Source organism: Terrapene carolina, unplaced genomic scaffold (genome assembly GCF_002925995.2).
Source record: "Terrapene carolina triunguis isolate 2854851 unplaced genomic scaffold, T_m_triunguis-2.0 Scaffold211, whole genome shotgun sequence".
NCBI classification, from domain to species: domain Eukaryota; kingdom Metazoa; phylum Chordata; order Testudines; family Emydidae; genus Terrapene; species Terrapene triunguis.
Genome location: NW_020664562.1, coordinates 39888429 through 39908746, shown reverse-complemented (window position 1 = coordinate 39908746; position 20318 = coordinate 39888429). Strand labels below are relative to the sequence as shown.

At 39.2% G+C, this 20318-nt stretch overlaps 1 protein-coding gene across 1 annotated transcript in view; it reads right to left on the bottom strand.

The window, feature by feature from the left end:
• Window positions 1–201: 201 nt before the first annotated feature.
• LOC112115929 (TM2 domain-containing protein 1) overlaps window positions 202–20318 on the bottom strand; it is a 36045-nt gene continuing 15928 nt past the window's right edge. Inside the window, exons 5-7 of the mRNA XM_024213155.3 lie at window positions 16263–16336; window positions 9588–9727; window positions 202–719 (exon numbers count right to left, since the gene is read on the bottom strand). Of these exons, the coding sequence (XP_024068923.2) occupies window positions 9617–9727; window positions 16263–16336 (185 nt within the window). The 3' untranslated portion in view covers window positions 202–719; window positions 9588–9616. The remainder of the gene's footprint in view (window positions 720–9587; window positions 9728–16262; window positions 16337–20318) is intronic.

The following is a 20318-nucleotide window of genomic DNA, read 5'->3' as shown; positions in this document are numbered from 1 at the left end:
TAGCCTATTTCGTCATACTTCATAACCTGGGATGATAGGTTTCCAAGCATGGTACAGTGCAGTAATTGAATTTTGATCAAACACACATGGCTCATAACCCTGTATATGAAACTTTCAGAACAGTTCACAGCTTTTAAATATCCAGTCAACATGTTGCCAAAAGTACAGGATGTACTTGATGCAAGTGGGAAGGAAGAGAGAGAGTGTGCTGTAACTTGGTACAGCTGTAAAACAAACATTTTTTATTCTGATTCTGTTCCTACTTTTGCAAAGGAGCTGGGAGAAAGACAGCGAATGTCAAGTCAGTCACTTTTCATCCCAGCCCCCATACCTCCCAGATACACACTTACATTACCACATGCTTTTAAATTCAAGATACTGTCTGAGATACCAGGAATTGTGTCTGTTAGCATGATGTTCATTGCTCATACTTATTTAACAAAATAACTGAAAAGTGGTGCACATCATCCTCTTGATAGGGCTATAGTGGATGAGATCATGAAATGACAGCCCTGAAAGATAAAGATTCCTTCTTTCCCCGGCTTCCACTATTGACAATGCAATCCATACAGTGGCGTAGTCCTGCTCTCTTCAGACTATGCAGGGACAGTCAGTCACACAGACGTTGGTATCAGTCAGGTCCTTAGCAGATAGTGGCTTCCCATTACGTTTTCCGTACGTCTTCCTCTCAGTAAATGCAAAGGGTTTGAAAGAGGTCTCTAAAGAGAACAGAAAATAGTAACCATTTCATTCCCAACAATTTTTGGTACAAGATGTTTACCATAAAATATGTCCAAAACACTGTGAATCTGAACAGCAAAATGAACATTGTGTGTTTTGGTACTTGTTAAAATAATATGTCTGATAAATACAAGTTACAGCTGCCATCTGGCCTACAACTATCCTGAGCATGCTAGGGCTTTTTAGAGCCATGGTTCCCGAACCTACATGTTTCAGTAATAGCACATCACTGCCAACCTCCTTTTTAGATGTGTGCACTCTACCCTGCCAGGGAGCTGGGGCTGCTTCAAACCCCAGTTTCATGCAATCCTGTACAACTGAAAGGGATACCCTACTGATTCGGCTGAGAGCTTTGTTTATATTACGCTGATCCAAATGACCAAAAAAGATTGGGAACTTTCCACCTCACAGCCTTCTTACACACCTGTTTTGGAGCACAGGTGGGTAAGTGAAAAAAAATTACAGCTTCCAAAGGGGAAAATGGTGCTTTCCAGGTTTAACCAAAATGTGGACCCCACTTGGTCTTGCCTTTTGGTCAGGACCAGGTACAGTGACAGGGTGCAACCACCAAAGTAAGTCTTCTAAACTCAGAACAGAGTCCAGGAAAAAAATGGCTGACTTAAGCTGTTGCAGAGAAGAGGAGACAGAAAAAGAACTTAATGTGCCACATGTCAAAACTGGGTCCAAGTTTCAGCTCAAGGCAAGGTTAAAAAACAGGCCTGTTATAATCCTCTTAAAGAGAGGATTTATACAGTAATTACAGTAATGGAAACTGATCTTTATAATTCTTATACCAGCTACAGACCCGCTGTGTCATATGCATCGACAGAGGTTGCTAGCTACTTTTCTTACAGACTGCAGATGCAAACTTGAGAACAGACCGTTCAAACCTACAGAGGCAGAACTATCAAAACAGAGCCTGGGCATGTCCAAGATCTAATTAGGCTCAGGGGCTAAAGATAAAAAATCCTAGAAGAAACTGGGAGTATGCTATTTTTTTCTGTTAAGACGGAGAGATGCTGTGCAATATATTTTAATTTCTTGTTCATGGAATTTGTGGAACCAGGTTTTCCTTTCACACTGTGTAAACAGGTTTAGAATGCATTTGTTTTTATCTTCCCATTTCCTTTCCTTTGTTACAGCCTGAGGTCCACAGAGACAACACAATGGTAACAGCATCCTGTTCTGGCACAAATTCACCTCACATTCACACTCCTGTTAATCTTTGTTGTGCGAGAAAGAACACGAGTGCTAAATCTTTGCCTGTGTACTAAAGAGCAGCTTCAGCAGACCTAGGAATTCAGCTATGGGGTTTGGTTCCACCTACAGGAAGCAGGAGGCAAAAAAAAATAATCATGCTCTCAAGCTTCTTCTGTACCTTATTCCTCAGGTCTAGAACCTGCAGCCAGGCTTGTTGAAGTCATTATCCAGTGGTGGATTAATGATTTTGCTGCCCCAAGTCCCTGAAATAATTGCCGCCCCTGGCCTCATATGAACTTGTTTTAGTTTTTTTATAAATTCGTTTGAACTAAAATGAAGCTAAATATCATTAAAATAATTGAACATTTACAAGTTTTATTATAAATAAAATTACAAGTATAGCGGACCCTCGCTTGAACGCGCATCTGTATAGCGCGATTTCGCTTATAGCACAGGACCACGCATGGATCCAAAACTGAGAACCGATTAATTTCTTCCTTCCAGTCATATTATTAACGTTTAGGATTCTCGTGAGTATGTTTACTAAATGGCGTCGCACCGTCATTGGTGGTTTCAATATGCGCTATGATTGGTAGAATCACGGCATCACTGATGCCGTGATTACAAAAATGCTGCTATTATAAATTTGCCGCCCTAGGCGTAGGCCTTGTCAGTCTAGGCGATAATACGCCGCTGCATCTATCCAGCCCAGTTCTCCTGACTTCATTCATGTAAAGGACTCTGACTGGGTGCCAGGTCATCTCTAAATACTAATTAATATAGTTCTGAAGAAGTCCAACTTCTCCAAAGTCCTTCAGAAATTGTGGAAGGAGGTCCACAAGAGACAGGTATTTTTGGCAGCTGACGTATGAATGAATAGGGTGTTACGTAGCACATAGATGGAAATATGCTTTAAAGTGGAAAAAATACTGATACAACCATGCTTGAAATATTATGGATCATTTTGGTCTTCTAATATCTGGTTAAACATTTGGAGAAAATTACGAAGAAAGACAGCAACTTTGACTTAGGCTTTGTCTACACTGGAACCTGAACGACAAAACTTTTGTTGACCGGGGAATGAACCCCCTTCCCACCTCCCCAAAACAACAAAAGTTTTGCCAACAAAAAGCACCGGTGCATCAGCTCTCCAGCTGACAAAGCTACCACCGCTCGTTGTGAGTGGAAGTTTTTTGTTGGTGAGAGAGCTCACTCCTGCCGACAAACAGCGGCTACACTGCATGCCTTTTAGCGGCACGGCTGTATGGCACAGCTGTCTCGTTAAAAAATGCGTAGCGTAGATGTGGCCTTAGAGTTTGGTAGGACTAGAAAGCATCACAGTGTAACAAAGACTGGCTTTGGGGTGGGGGCAGGGAGAACAGCAGCAGTCCCTGATTAAAACCTGATCTAACAAAACACTAAAGCAGACGCTTAAAATTAAGCACTTGCTTTAATGGAATGGGGCCTATGTTACTTTTGTGGTTAACTGCCTCCTGCAACTGCTTGTTGAAAAGAATATATCTAGTACATGACTGCTGATTAAGATACATGCCCTTAGTGAGAGAAGAGAACTTGTGTAAAAAGCCTAAGTCCACAGGTGCATATAAATATATGATGGACCTTTACAACAATGAAGAGAGTGTAAGAACTCAAAGTTACCAGACTGTACACGTGTATCTAAGGTTAAAGAACTGTATTATGGCATAGTAGAGAAATATAATTGAATCATGTAATTAATTACAGTCACAATATATGACTATGAGACAGCAGAAACGTATGGTTGCCTGTGCAAGCTTATCTTTGACATTTCCCCAATTGAGTGTTTAAGCACACAACTGTAATGTTCCCAACATCGTTTTGTGTATAGAATAGTGACAGAAATTGCAGCAGAAGCAACAGGAAGGGCAGTGGATCCAGAAATGGGCTACATGAAGCTAAAAAAACATGAAAAGATGGAACATGTGAGAAGACTGAATACACAGAGCTGGGTAAGCAAATATAACCCAATATACTCTTGAGGAACAAAGGAAACAATAGTTGATGGGGTCACAACAGATGTTTTCCAAAAACTCTGATAGAACATGTCAAACACAAAGATCTTCCTGCAGCTCTGAACAGTTTTACTGGCAAGCTACAACAATACACCTTTGGAAACAATAAAACCTCGCATTTTAAGGTTTGATCGGGTACAGAAGTCAAAGCAGAGAAGTGATATCTCTGTGTAGTAAGTGGAGAGAGAAAAAAGCAGCAGAGTCAACAAAACAGCATCAGGAGACATTAGCTATTCCCCCTGCCATTTAAATCATTGCAGTCCAATAGCAGTCAGAGAGTTTGCTCTTTAAAATGCTTTTAAAACAGTTTTCCTGGAAAACGTGGTATGTGCATATTATGATGATGAGGTATACAGGTTGACGTGCACAACTAATGCAGCCATGTCCTACTCTCACACAAAACCAAACAACTACACCACAATGTATTTCCTATTTTAATATAAAAATTTAAAATAATGTATATATTTTATATACATCCACCTTCTCTAATTTCCTTCTCACTGTACAAATCAATGCAACGTGCCTCAAAGTGATTCCTTTGACTAGGTACTACACTACACTTCAATACTGCAGTGATGCATGCTGTAGATAGAAAACCTTAAGATAAAGAGAATGAAATAATGACAATGTTTATGGAGAATACATGGTCTTGTGGTCTGACTGGCATTCAGGTGATATGGGTTCAATTCCTGGCTCTGCCACATCTTCAGCAAAGTAGTTGCTTTCTGCCCCTAAGTTCCCCATCTGTAAAACAGCAGTAATATTTCACCTCACAGGGCTGCTGAGAGGATAAGTTCATGCATGTCTGTGAAGCAGTCAGATACTGTGGTGTTGGTGGTTGAGTTGGGGCAGGAAAATAACTATCTAGATATATGATTAGGAATTTTATTGCCTTTCTCTACAGAGAGAGGCAAACCAACTATTGAGGGAAGAGCTCCAATCCTTTGAGAGGCTTGTTCTGAAATAGTAAGATCACTCAAAACTAGAGAAACAATAGGGTGAGCAGCTTGACTTATGGGAGGATTCCACAGCATTCAGCAATTCAGAAAATCATGATAAACACTTAGATGCCTACTACTGCAGACAACGTGTCATGAATTCAGTGGTCTGGATTTACATCTTGCAAAGATGTTTTTACAGTCCTTATGGTAAACATTCAGTGTCTGACTCTTACAGCATGAAAATGCAGACCTCATTACTTCTTTAGTGATCTTGTCATTATCATGTGCCTGCTCAGTTAAGCCTCTCCAATTATTAGTATTGACCACACAGCTGAAGTTTAATCACATGAGGATGCATGTGTTGAGCCGCACAAGATAGTTCAAGCACAAAATGATGTGCTGGCAAAAGCTGGAGGAGGTATGTAACTCTTGTGATGTCTGTGACATTGTATGATTAAAATATGACATGTATATCATTGTTGCTACCACTGTTATACAATTGCAACAAATCTTATACGAAGTATATCATATTAAGGTATCAATGGAAAAGTTACAACCTATCAAATCTGATTATCCTTGTTTGTATGTGTGTATCGTCTTTGTATCTAAAGTTATGAATATTGACTATGTACCAGTATTTCAAATGTGTTTGCTCCATGGGTAACACCCACCAGGTAGTTTACATTCAGTCTAGCCAGTACATTGTGAATGGACCATTCAAGTTGATGGCCCATTAATGAACACAATGGGCCATGGAAGAAGCTTATCCATGCTTGGTGAGTCTTCCTGTGGACGTTTTAGCCAGAATATGGGTAGTGGCTGCTTCTATGACTCATTGAAGCATGCAAGGGCATGTGATTAGCTCATGTGACTCTGGACTCCGTCTTGTGCCTGTACTTTTCCACAAACTGCACTGAGGGCTTTGTTTGGGACAAAGAAGTTTCCTTCACATGGGAGAAGGTATAAAAACCCTGGAAGCATCTCCATTTTGCCTCTTTCCTGCTGTGATCTCTGGACTTACACTAAAAGGAGCATTCCAATCAACGGACTGAGGAGCTTCCAGTCTTTTGCAAGTTACCAGAGACTTTACAAGCCAGCAGTTTATTCCATCATTGCTTCAAACCTGATACAAAAACTCTGCAATGCTTGTATGTATTTGATAAGAAGACAGAAAATACATTGACTCTATATAAATCCATGGTACATCCACATCTTGAATACTGCATGCAGATGTGGTTGCCCCATTTTAAAAAATATATTGGAATGGGAAAAATTACAGGGCAACAAAAATGACTGGGGTGTGGAACAACTTCCATATGAGGAGAGATTAATAAGACTGGGACTTTCAACATGGAAAAGAGACTACTAAGGGGGGATATGATAGAGGTCTATAAAATCATGACTGGTGTGGAGAAAGTAAATAAATAAGAAAGTGTATTTACTCCTCATAACACAAGAACTAGGGGTCACCAAATGAAATTAATAGGCAGCAGGATTAAAACAAACAAAAGGAAGTATTTATTCACACAACGCACAGTCAATCTGTGGAACTCTGCCAGAGGATGTTGTGAAGGCCAAGACTATAACAGGGTTCAAAAAAAGAACTAGATAAATTCATGGGGGATTGGTCTATCAATGGGTATTAGCCAGGATGGGCAGGGATAGTGTCTGTAGCCTCTGTTCGCCAGAAGCTGAGAATGGGCAACGGGATGGATCACTTGATGATTAACTGTTCTGTTCATTCCCTCTGAAGCACCTGGTGGAAGACAGGATACTGGGCTAGGTGGACTTTTAGTTTGACTGTGTATGGCTGTTCTTATATTCCTTTGACCATTTTAACTCTCTCATCTTTCTTTTCTCTTATAAATAAGCCTTTAGATATTAGATACTAAAGGATTGGCAACAGTGTGATTATTGGGTAAGATCTGAGTTTTATATTGACCTGGTTATGTGGCTGATCTCTTGGGATTGGAAGAACCGTTTGTTTGATTAAATTAAATTAAATAACCACTCACCATTAAGTCTAGTGTCTGGGTGGTAAAACAAAGCCTGGGATACCTAAGGAGACTGCATTTCTAACTTTTCATTAACCAGGAGTTTACTTTTGTTACTGGCTTGGTATATCTTATGGAAGAATAACCACCAGTTTGGGGTGGGTCTGCCCCGTTTCTCAGCAGTTTGTCTTGAATCTGGTATTCTCAGCTGTGACCCACTGAGGCACGGTGACAATGTCAACTTCTGAAAGGCTTCATAGAAGCAGCATGTTTTGAGGAGGGATGTGAAGGAGAGGGACACAGTTAGTAAGAAGAAGGGTCAGAGGAAAATAATCTGAAGAGAAGAGAGAAATTAAAGTTGGCCAGAACTTTGAAGGCCTTTCTGTCTAGTCATCCTTGGGTGTAACATCACCACCATACACAGGCTCTTACATAGAGGAGAGGGAATATGAAATGGGTGGCAAAATCGTACAATCCTGAGCAGTATGAAAAGGACACAAACAATCACTCCATGTTTTGTTGCAGTTATATGAAGGGGAATAAAGGATGGAAACACTTTCAAGGTGGACAGGCCTAAAATAGTACTTTTTAAAAAATAGTGTTTTTGCTGAGTCTCCACACAACGTGCCTCTGTACTGACAGATGCTCTTCCCTGCTAAACTTTCTGTTCTTGGGAGTGGTGTAACAAAGACATGTACAAAGACTTTATATAAACAGATGGACTTGCCAACATGTCAAATTTTCATCCACTTTAAGTTTTCACACACAAATCAGCCTCAGCATCGTTTAAAAGATAATAATATGGAACGCTGCAAGTAGTCTGGACATGCTAAATAACTGTGTTCTTGAACTGTACCTTTCTTAAATGTACTCAATATAAATAATTTTAAACCCATACATGGTTTACTTTTCTCATATGTGGCATATACTGATAACACCCTGATTGCTTAAAAGTAAGGTTATGTTTATGTATGGTGTTTTTTATACTTATCCTTAATTTAGATTAAAAGGAAACTGACTAGCTGAAATGACACAAATTTTCTATGAAATAGTGGTTTTTGGAAAATTCATATATCGCTTAAGAAAACATTGATAAGGAAATATTAAAATAGTTTTGAAGGTTGTATATAAATAAAAAATCCGGAAATGTTATGTGAGAGGTTATAGTGAAGACAATGTAATATAGATTTCTGGTCCAAATTAAAACAGTTTTTCTGTAATAAGCTTGTTTCAAATCTACTAAATGGTTAAGGGAATGTTTAAATTAAACAGTATGAAGATATTGACTATCAAACATCAACACTGAAGCTTCTCACTGTGTCTTTCATGACCTATTTTTGGTAAATCTTGGATGTCACACGGAAGTTTGGTAACAAAGCATTTTGTGAGATGCCCAGGATATATGTTTCATTAAAATACAAGATGCCTTTGTCAACAAGGACCAAATAAAAGAAGTGTAGGTTAGAGGGATAAATCCACATACCTATATTTTATTACATCTTCTATTTAACTAGTATAAAAAAATTTTACTTCTGACATATTCTGTTTCATTAAAACATAGGTACATATGTTTGGTAAGAACTATTTTGAAAAAGATGGCGCACAGATGATGGTTAAAACAGTAATAAAGTTGATATCTGACCATGAAAGTCAACAAGTTTGGGGTTTTTTTGAGACTGAAGGTATAATACAGGCAAAATAAACAGGTTCTATTCTAACTTTGATGCATAATATCTACTGTGCCTTTTGAATGAGGGTGTTCTATTTATGGCATTACACTTTTCTATCCCTTCCCCAGCTGCTGATTTTCATTATTAAACTGTGAGCCAAATCAGGCAACCTCACTCAAATTTGTTCTTTAATTTAAAGAGGTTTTCCATGAAGGTAATAGGATTGCAAAGGATATAAATCCTCTCAGATTTTGGACCAATCTTTTTAAAATCAAGCTATTAAGTCTTTTTTCTGATTTTTCAAAAAAATAAAGATGTCCATTTCATAACTGTTACAGAGACCTTACAATCCTGGAAACAGTGACACAGGTTTTAGACTCGGGATGATATCCTACGCCTCCTGAAATCAATACCAAAACTCCCACTGACTTCAACAGTGCCAAAATTTCTTCCCAGATGCTTTGCCTGTTACTAACTCACACTGAAAGATAAAACCAGGGCAGGCACCAGGCATCCAAGCTGGTGCTTGGGGCGGCACCTGGAGGGGGGCGGCGCGGTGCTCCGGCCGCCGGGGAGAGTGGGGCCACAGCCGGGCTCGCCGCCCCCCCCCCGGCCCCCCCGCCGCCCGCCCCCCCCCCCCCCGCCCCCGCCCGGCCGCCCCTCCCCCCGCGGAAGTTGCCGCCCCAGGCAAAAAAGCCAGAGCCGGCCCTGGATAAAACATTGACAGTGCAAATTATGAATATCTGCATAACTCACAAGTAGCACAGCCTAGAAGTCATGAGCTACGTGTTCACAGAAATGGAGCAGTCACACAGAAGAGACTTCTGATGTGAAGCCTTGCGCTTGATGACATTTCTCTAATATCTTTACCAGCTTTTTTCAATACACAACATTTAATATGCAGTTACATAATTCTAATAAAGTGTCATTAATATAAATCAGTTATCAGGAATTTCAGTGGACTACTGAATCCAATCAATCAAAATGCACCTGTGTGTAGACGACACTTCCTGCCAGACTTAAGGATACGTCTGTGTTTTTCTGAATGTCTCATTGGTAATACTCAGCCTGGTAAGCCTTGCTCCATAGTAATCTATAATGTAACTAGAGCCATCGGAAGGTCCAACGATCTAGAAAAAAGAAAACAAGATTTTCCAATATTAATTAAAATGTACACACTTTTTGTGCTAATATCTCAATTATTGTTAATTTGTCCATCACAAAATTAATCATGCTCAAATTACAAAATATAAACTGGATTCATTTTGAAGTTGTGCTGCAGTTTAACCATTTTAGTGAGTACTCTCTTTGAAGCAAGACTTCCCCAGAGCTCCTAATCAACCAAATTACAGTGGTGAATGAGCTGCTAGACTCTGGCCTTAGGCTGAACCAATCAGGATTTGAGCCACAGCAGGCTGCCTTTTAGAAGATCTTGCTGACAGATGGATGAGCCCCAGAAAATGTCACCATTTCCGTAATAAGGGAGGATAGATGGGAGAAAGACACTGAGATGATGGCAGCTATTTTGGGAATATGAAACTGGTAAGAAATGGGGCCAAAGAAGAGCTTCGCTGGGATTTTTCTGCAATTGATAAATGGAGGTAGAGGGCCCAAGGAGATGAAGAACAAGAAGAGAAAATTGTGAAGGGGAGAGGGGTAAGAACTGTCTTCAACTGTTCCAATCTCTGATGGGAGGCAAGGCTACTGGCATAAGGTAAAGTTTTAGAGCATATATAATTTTAAAAACGTGAAAAACACTAACATAACATATATTCTTTTATAAAACACTTGCATGTTTTAAGTTATGAATTGAATTTTTTTCCAGTCCTGGTCTTCTCTTGTGCTAAGGCTGCAAGTTGTAGCTAATGGGAGTTGATTTTTGAAACATGAACAGTATCAGAAGGAAGGAGGAGAATGAATCCAGAATCTTCTTCCCTTAAAATCATTATGTCCAGAAGTGAAAAAATAGCCCATAGGGAGGCAGCATGGTCTACTGAATAGGACAGAGGGCTGGGAGTCACGAGACAATGGGTTCTTTTGGTAGCTCTTCCACCATGTAACCTTAGGCAAATTGTTTCACCTCTGTATAATTGAGGACATTTGAATTCCATGAAGATGGACATGGCATAAGAACCTGAATAAAGACAGAATAGGCCCTAGAATGTCAATCTTTTGCTGGCTGTTTTCAGAGTATGGTGCAAAGCCCAGTTACTTCAGTTGCTCTATTCTTGACCTTTTTGGCACTCCTTCTCTCCCTCCACCCTTCATTCTTTGCGCCAATGGACAACTGATCCCTTTTGTTGATGAAGATTTCTCTGCTTTGTGGGAACATCGTTGTGTCTGATTTGATTATTGTTGTCTTTCAGATTTTTAGACTATTTTGATGGTGGTTGAATGCCTCAGAGTCAATTAAGTAAAATTCAACTTGTACTGTATGACAAAATTATTATGTATCAAGCTATTCACCCCAGCCACTTGGTGCTTTCTTGAGCAATCCTTTACAGAATAGTGGTTGTTACAGGTTGAGAGATGTCTCAACTGACTTTGAGAAGCAGGGCAATGAGGCAACAACATTTCCCCCTTAACATGTTACAAAGCTTCCCCCCACTTTCTCTGCACCACAAAAATCAGCTCAGATGGCAGAACTAAACCAAGCTCCCTTCAATCCTCCTTTAATGCCTTCTTGATGGACCAGCAGGTATTGACTTTATCTCCTTCAGAAACACAGGAATTTAACCTTCTTCAGGAAAGTTGATGGTGTCTCTGTGCATACAGCTAATTATGAGGGGGTTCTGAGAGAAGAAGGAAAAAAGCAAGTAAAAACTGCTTCCGAGCAAAAGCACTACATGCCAAAAACCCATACTGAATATTTACAACCAGGTGACACTAATAAGCAACACATGCTCCATGTTTTGCTTGGACTAGCACTGGAGAAGAAACACTAGGTTCATCCCCTAGTATGTCTGTGACTGAATGCACTCCTATATTCACACCCTACACACCATAGTAATAATTTTTGTACAAAGTATGCCTTGTATGGTTGTGACAGTCTGTACCCCTATGTTCACCCCCTTTATAGGACTATGATAAATCTTGTACAAAGCATGCCTTGTGAGTATCACTTTAAAACTCATAATTTGCTGTTCATTATTGTTCTAGTAAAATATATGTGGCAACATTGTATGTAAAGCTATAAGATACTACTATATGATGTTACTAAGACATATTCCAAATCTGGAGAACTGTCACAATCTGGTTCTCCAGAGATAAAAGGCTAGCCAATGCCTCATCCAGGTGTCAATAAGATCAAATGGGCCTGGTTAAGTTGCCTTTCTTTGGCAGGAAAGCGGGTGTGGGTAAAAAACCCCTACATCTTGACAAAGGAGCAGCTGGGAGTTTCCATTCACACAGACTTTCTGTCTCCTGAACTTTAGCTGGAGATGACAAAAAAAAGAGAAGGATCTATAAGAAAGGAGAGATGTCCAAAGTAATCTCTCTCTTTCTCTCTACCCATGGCATCAACAGCACTTGAAGAACAAAGGAAGCAGCATAGGACTGGGGAGGGATCCTGACTGAAAGAGTTTCAGCCAGTAAGACTGTTGGAACTTGTGGTGAGAGAGACCTTTGCCGTGAATTCACTCTAGCTTGTTAAGTTAGCCATTAGTTGTGTTTTACTTTTATTTTCTTGTAACCAATTCTGACTTTTATGCCTCATTACTTGTAGTCACTTAAAATCTCTCTTTCTGTAGTTATTAAGCTTGTTTTACTGTTATCTAAACCAGTGTGTTTGGGAAAATCCATTTGAGATAACAAGATTCATGAGTATCATTTTCTATTAATAAAATGATGGAGTTTATATGAGCTTGTATTGTCCAGGTGAGGGCTGGGCAGTACAACACATACATTTCTGGGAGAAAGTCTGGAACTGGGAATTTGCTGGTGTTGCTCTGTAGTATAATTCATGAGCGACTGGCTATAGCACTCATACTCCATAGCTGGGAGTAACTTACATGCTGGAGGCTGTATGTGAGCAGACCAGGAGTGGTAGTTCTCACGGCGAAACAGTGTATAAGGCACCCCAGGTTGGAGAATTGAGGGGACACAGCTGTTCATAAGTTCAGATTGTACCCTGGGTAATGTCACAAAGGTATCACTAATAACTCTCTGGTCAATAACATCATGGTGAAATGGCTACAGCAGCATTGTATGTAAAGTTATGAATATAAGCTGAAATCATGACTGAAGATGTTTACCAGACAAGTCTGGGAAGTGGGTAAACCTGTATCTCAGAGACAAAGGACAAGGTGAGACTTCTTGCCAGGTGTCATTAAAACTGATGGCCAATCATCTGTCAAGTGGCCATTCTTTGGCAAGGAATGGGTCAGGAACAAACAGATTTGAATCTTAGCAAACAACAGCATGAAATCTCTTTCATCAAAGATTCCTTGTCTCTATCCTCACAGCAGGAATGAACTTTATCTAGGGTAATCCTCAGGAAAATGCATTTCAAAGGGTGACTGACCTATACAAGTCAGGGCCCAAAACACCCCAAGTTCTCTCTCCCTATTTATCTTCACCTAAGATGACAAAAGAAACAGTCTTTAGACTTTGGGAGCAGATCCTGGCCTGAGAATTTGGTTTGGGAGCATGTGTTAACAATTTTACCTTGAACCAAGTCTAACTTGTTAAGTTTTAACACTAGAAAACATTTTATCTTCATTTTTCCTGTAACCATTTCTGACTTTAAGGCCTTATACTTGTACTCACTTAATCTCTCTCTCTCTCTCTTTGTAGTTAAATAAACTTGTTTTATTCTTTAATCAAATCTAATCCGGTGTTGCATTAAAATTGAACTGTATGGGTAACTCCATTTAAAATAGCAAACTACTGGATATTGATCCTCTTAGAGGGGCAATGGACCTAAAATATCTGAACTGTCCAGGAGAGGGCTAGACAGTACAGAGTACGCGTTTTGTGGGAAAATTCGGGACTGGGAGTGTGTTGGGGTTGCCCTATAAGTGGTAACCAAGGCTGGTGGAAACCAGAGTGTGACTGGAGTATGATGGCAGGCTGCAGCTATACACAGACACTCAGGGTGTGCTCCGCCTGCTGCTGGCTGTTTGTGAGGGGCTCAGGTTGGGAACTACAGCGGCAAAACATCATGAGGCACCGCTGGTTGCAAGGCAGGTGGTGACACAGCTCCGCACTGGTCTGGACAGCACACTAGAATGTCATAATGTCATACAAACATGGCAGCTAAAGAACAGTGGTTTAATGTACATATACAACCATCTGATTTAGAATTTTTAACACAGAAGACAATGCAAATGACATAGAATGCACATGTGCCTTTGTGGCTACAGTGATGAAGTTAAACAGCAAATGCTCAGTTGGGCTTTAGTTCAGTCCAATTAGTTTAGCAATAGCTACTAAGGTAATAACTTCAGCATTGCAGGTTTTATCTTTGCAGATCTGTATTAGAAAAGAATATGCAAGTTTATTCTAAATTGTCTTTAAAAATACAGTAGCATGAACCACAGACACACTGTTCCTTCTTCTCCCATTAGGCCATACACAATGTTTGAGATGATGGCCCAAAGAAAAAACATTGCTATCCCATGGGGGAGTAGGAATCGTTTTGGGTGGAAGGAGACGAAATTAAACAGTGTGGGAAATAAGTGTATGTAAAGGTCTATGGTCAACTGGAATAAATATTCTATCAAATAAAGGTAAGTTATTTTAGCCTATTGTGGCCACAATTTATAGTGGCCTTACAAAACAGGTTCTATGATGGTGCGAGGATTTGTGCCTTCCTATTAAGATGCAAAGAAAGTTTACGACTGACAATACATTCTGTATATTTTAGCACAGGAGAGAGAAGTTACAATATTCTCTTTGGCCAGGATCAAGAGTTAACTACATTCTTGGTCACCTTTCTCCCCAGTGTACATGATTCCATCACTGTGACACTGATGATTTGCCTCAAGAAAGTGTGAGAAAAAGCACATACTGAGGTAAAACTACCAACTGTACGAAAAGCAAAACTGAACAAAAAAATTGAGTTTAAGTATTCTGGATGTGACTGATTTAGAAAAGATAGTTGGAAATCAACCCCCCCCCCTTCTTTTAAATAGACCCATTCTGGAATAGAGAAACTCCGGCAGCTTTGTGAGGCCACAAGATATCACCCCCAGTTGAAGGCCTTAACCTTCAGGAATCCTAAAAAGACCCTTCTCAATTAACATACGTCATCTTTTTGCGAATATAGGTAAAATAGCAACATCAACTTTCTCCCTCTCAACCCCGCAGTCCCTGAAGTCATGGGGTAGGCCAGCAGCTGTTCATATGTAAACTTGCAATTGAATTTTATTTATTTCAAAATATTAAATATAGAAGTTGGACATCACATGCACGTGCACCACAGTGCAAAACACAAAACCCATGTGTTATGCCTTCTTCTTTCTCACTCTTCTATAATACTTCTTGTGTTAGAAACACTGACCAAACTGCTCCTAAGCTCACCTTTTGATTGAGGGGGGAGGTGTGTTTCTGATGTTTATAGAACACCAGTTACTACAGTATTTCCCTTTCCACTCTGGGGAATGTGCAGAGCACTAACCAGAAGAAGTAAAGCAGAAATGAAAATGGAGCAGGGAAGACAGACCATGACTGTGGAGATCTATGCTTACCACATACTGTTTTGCGAACAGAAGTGCTGGATATATCCATTTGTTTTAACTTTTAAAATGGTACACAACATCCAACACATTCTGGTCTGCAAAGCAAGCATCTGGTTGGATTCCTGAAGTTTAGGAAATAAATGCACAAGCTTTACAAGCCACCTGGGGACATTTTTAGTGTTTACTATTCGGCATCATCACTGCCTCCTTTCTCCTGGTCTCCAGTAATTTGCTGTGTTTGTACAAAGAAATACTAACTATAATCCAGACTTCTGTAGCACCACTGGTCACCATTTCAGAGGTTGGTTAATTTTAATAAGATAAACTCTGATAATCTATACATGTCAAGGAGAGGAGGAGATTTTTTTCAAAAGTGCCTAAGTGAGTGTGGAGCACAGGTCCCATTGGCTTTCAGTGGACTGTGGCACTTAAGTGCTTTAGAAAATGTCACCCTGGGTCATTAGGTTTATCCCTGCACCCTCTTGAATGCATTTACACACATCTTCCTGGTGATATGTTAAGCCAGGGATCCTAAATACAATCCTAAATCCTGTGGTATTTACCACTCCAAGCCACATGTGACCTGGCCAAATTACAGTGCTGGACAACTAGATTCTGCTTAAGTTCTCAAGTAGTTTTAATAGGATACATCAGTCTTCACTCTGCCATATCACATATATGCAGTGTTGCTTTGTGTGTGAAAAAGCTTCCAGGTTATACTTAGAGGTGGTTGCACTGCAGTGACTGGAAGAAATATCTAGTTGGTAATTTATTTTAAGATCTCATCTATATACATTTAAATCTATTTCCTATGATGCACCCTCTGCAACATCATGACTGAGAAATCAGTACCTGGATTTTAATGTGTAGGATATTCAGAAAATTCTCTTGAAGCCAAAAACAGACTGGCCCCTTTTTTGGACTTTATCAGACTTTTAATAAACAAAAAATTGATTTGTATCCTAGTTTGAAAGTGTCAACTTACCTGCATTGAAATGAGAATGAAATCAATTAGGCTACCAATTCCACAAAACCCTACAGTGCAGAACTTTAACAAACCTAGAAAGGAAAATAAGACTTAATTACAGCCTTAAGCAATTCTCTATAAAGTTTATGGAACTTTACAGTTTCCAGGTGCATAGGCATTTCCCCCCCATCTCCTCCCCGCCCCGCACAGACCATTTTAGCATGAGAGTGAAATTAACACAAGAATATTTTCCTTAATTATCAGAGTCTTTGTTTTTACATTTATGCACCAACCTGTAAAGAAACTTGCTTAGTTTAAAAGATTTAAATACAAAATGATTTTAACAGACACAATTCTGAGAAAAGGAAGAGAATGAACATATTACTGTCAACTTAAATTACTGAGTTTTTCCTTTCTCTTGCTAGATGCACAGTTAATCTTAAAACAAAGAAATCTTTGCGCACTGGAGCTCCAAAACTTATTTTAACATGAAACACTTTCTACTGTCTCAAGTTGTAGAACATACTAATTAGACTTTGGAAACAGCTGCTGCATTACATGCTGGGTTTGAATATTGTTCTCATTGCTAGTGTATACAATACTAATCTTTAAGGGGTTGCCAACACTGTAGATACTTTTCTAGGAACTTTAATGTATTCATTCTAAATGCAGTGGAATATGTCTGTAAGTGACTAACAAATGATTGTTTCATTGAGATGATTTTCCATTAAAGGTCAGGCAGAACTGTAATAAAATGTGGAGATACTTAGAGGCTGTCTTTAGAAGCAGAAGGCTGCCTTAAATAGTTTATTGTTCAGATTTCATTGTATGTGAACATTGTAAAAATTTCAAAAGCATCAAAGTGACTTAAGAAGCTTAAACCCCAAGGACTTTCAATGAAGCTTAAGGGGCTAAGTTACTTTTGAAAATGAGTGTCAGTCTCCTAAGTCACTTAGGCTTGTCAGAAAATTTTATCCAAGATTAGAAAGTGTGAAAAGGAATGTTTGTCTTTAACTAGGTCAAGTTAATTGTAGGATATTGTATGGGGAGAACTGTGCTGTCTTTAGCAGGGAATACAAGTTTATACCTGTGTGTAAAATGCACAGCACACTTTGGATGCAACAGAAATCAACATGCTGGAAATACAGGATACACAGAGATAGCTATATTGTTAACAAAGTTGAAAAATGGAGACCTAATAATGAGTATGTGACTCTTGACCAAGAGGAAGAAAAACTGTTAGCAGGACGGCCTTCCAATGGACCAAAAATAATTTCGCTATGACACTATAATATGAAATGGTGTCAATCAATGAAGCCCACAAGTCATGTTATATATACAAAATTATAAATACATAAATGTTTAAAACAAATTGTTCTCAGTGGTTGGTATCTGGGACTTGCAGCAGCCAAGCATTTTAAGCTTTGCCATCAGTATTGGCTGTAGTGTCAAAAAACATAAGGGCAACAGCCAGCAAAACAAATGCCAGCAACAGGGGACAACACTGCTGAGCTAGGACTAAAATGATGCATGCCAATTTCTCTGGTAAATACTAGAGTACCAAATTTATTATCTTTGCAACTGGAGCATTCCCCACCCAAAGTATTCATGGATAACTCTCCCATCTTTTGTCATGCTCTCAATACATATTCTGAACCCCACTGGAAGTTGGTATTTTAGGGACCCAACAAGCCACTTTCACCCCACCATCTGTACTGGTGTCAGAAGCAGAGATAGTAGCTCCAAGTGTGTAAGCACTTTATGTATGGAATTAGCTGCAAGATTTTATCATTCTAGTCACTTTCATTCTCCATTATTGGTTGTAGAAACACTTATTGAGCCCAATTTTTGCTTTGGGGAGTATGGGGAGGAAATGCAGGAAAGGAAGCAAAGACAGAAAGGAGGAAGAAAAAATAAACGAACAGTGGAAGTGACCAAATAATTGTAAGGATAGAGGGGGAAAAAACAGGCCATTATATCACAAAAATTGTGGGTTATTTAAATTTAAGGGGAGGAACTCCAAACCCGTCTTCCATGTAACAAACGAACTTTTTCATCTGTATTCAGTAGTTTGGATGAACCAATGCTCCCTCTAAACACAGCAGAGGGAAGTATATGTCTGCAAGAGTGTTTGTAATTTTCACCACATTTCTGCAAAATATTTCAGCACTATTTACTGTTTAGTTCTGCTTCTGTCAGGGAATGGATGATCCCAAATAAACTGACTGTTGACAAGCAAGCCATTGTATTGATTTTATATAAAAAATGCTGCAACCCCACTGCCCATCCCCCAACCATATTCTGAATATCAACAATGACACTTGGTAAAGGATTAGAATTTTGCAACAACCCATTCACTAATCAAACTTCAGACTTTCTACAGGAACAACTATCGTGGCTATAGGTCTTGATGCTTTAAAGGTTTGAGCCTTTGATTATTGAAGTAAAAAAGCCTGGGAACTTATAGTTAAATCCATCCTAAGTGAGGAAAAGATATCAGAAAAATTAGGGTGGATGTCTTTGGAGCTAAAAATCCTGAATTACAGTTTTTAAAAATGACTACCATAAAGCACAAGGGTAATTGAATTTTCGTGAACCTGAGAAATTTTGGGGATTATTGCCCTTCTGGATAATGTAAGATGCTCAAGGCTCTTGGAAGATATGCAATGCCAGCCACGCGTCGACTGGAATCAACCTTCAGCCCGTGCTGAGGGCACCTGGGACCTGGTTCCATAGCTCAGGGGTTAGAGCATTGGACTTGTAAACCAGGGCTCACAAGTGCAAACCTCACTGGGGCCTGAGCAGCAGTTTCTGGCTGGGCCTGTTGTCCCACCTCTCAAATTGCAAGTGTAGATTTAATATGGATTATACTAATGTGTAGAAGAGGAGAAAGTATTTTATCTGGAGACTAAAAAGAAATCTAAGACTGAAACAGGACTACACTTATTTCCTTTACAAGTGAATAGTGTTACTTATTTGTAGCTATAAATTAATTTTTTTAATTAATTAAAAACCAGTCAGTTTATTTGGGATCATGCAAGAAATAAGAGCATATGGGGGGGGAGGGGAAGTGCTCTATGAGTTTCAGAACATCTTGTAAGCAAAGCACCTGAAGAACACTGGAATTGCCATACATGATCAGACTAGTCCAGTAGCCTAACAGTGGCTAACACCAACGGCTTCAGAAAAAGGTGCAAGATGCCCTACAGAGAAAGTCTCTTCCTAACACAATTGGTTAGAGATTGGCTAAAGTCCTGAAGCATAAAGGTTTACTTTCCTTCAGGGTGGATAAAAATCAATTATTTTAAAAAAATTATCGGATTTTTTAAATTTAAATCAGATTTTTTTTTATAAAATGCTTTTTGAAGAAAAAAAGATAAAGATACATTATAACTCAAAGATATCTCATCATGGAATAGGGATTATAAATTCTATAGTATGAAACAATATATTCATGTAATGTTTAAGAAAAGTTTTGTAAATGAGTTCCAATAGTTCATGGATTAGGGACCCAATTTTATGGGGTTCCAGGGGCTTCTGTATAGATTATTTAGGTTAATCTTTCTATCTACCCAATGGGACTCCGTGCTCAGTCTAGAAGATGACATCAGAGATGCTTAGTTTTGCAGTTCTCAAACTGTGGATTTGTGTCTCCAGAGAAAACATGCTTGTTAACTGCAAAAATGTTTTCAAATAAATAAATAATATATAGAGGTGAGAAATAACAGACCTCAACCGTATTGTCCCTCTGCAAATTTGTGTACACAGAGTCAATCCCTTACCTCTCTAAAAGTGAAAGGTTTCAAAAAGTTCAATGAATAGAAGATTGTTGGGGGCGGAATAGATCTGGACAAGGAAAAGAAGTCTGGAAATAAATGTGAGAAGGGAGGGACAGGTAGTAGAAACAAAAGTGAAACTGTTTGAGCAGCATATTCCAGAAGTCTTGAGGTCTTTCTGAGTGTAGCCTTCATTGATTTGAGATCTTCCATACCATTCTCTTACTAGAAGGGAAAACCTATAATGGCAGCAGGCTGTAAAAGAGACCCAGTTTGGGAATAAGAACCATTCAAGAAA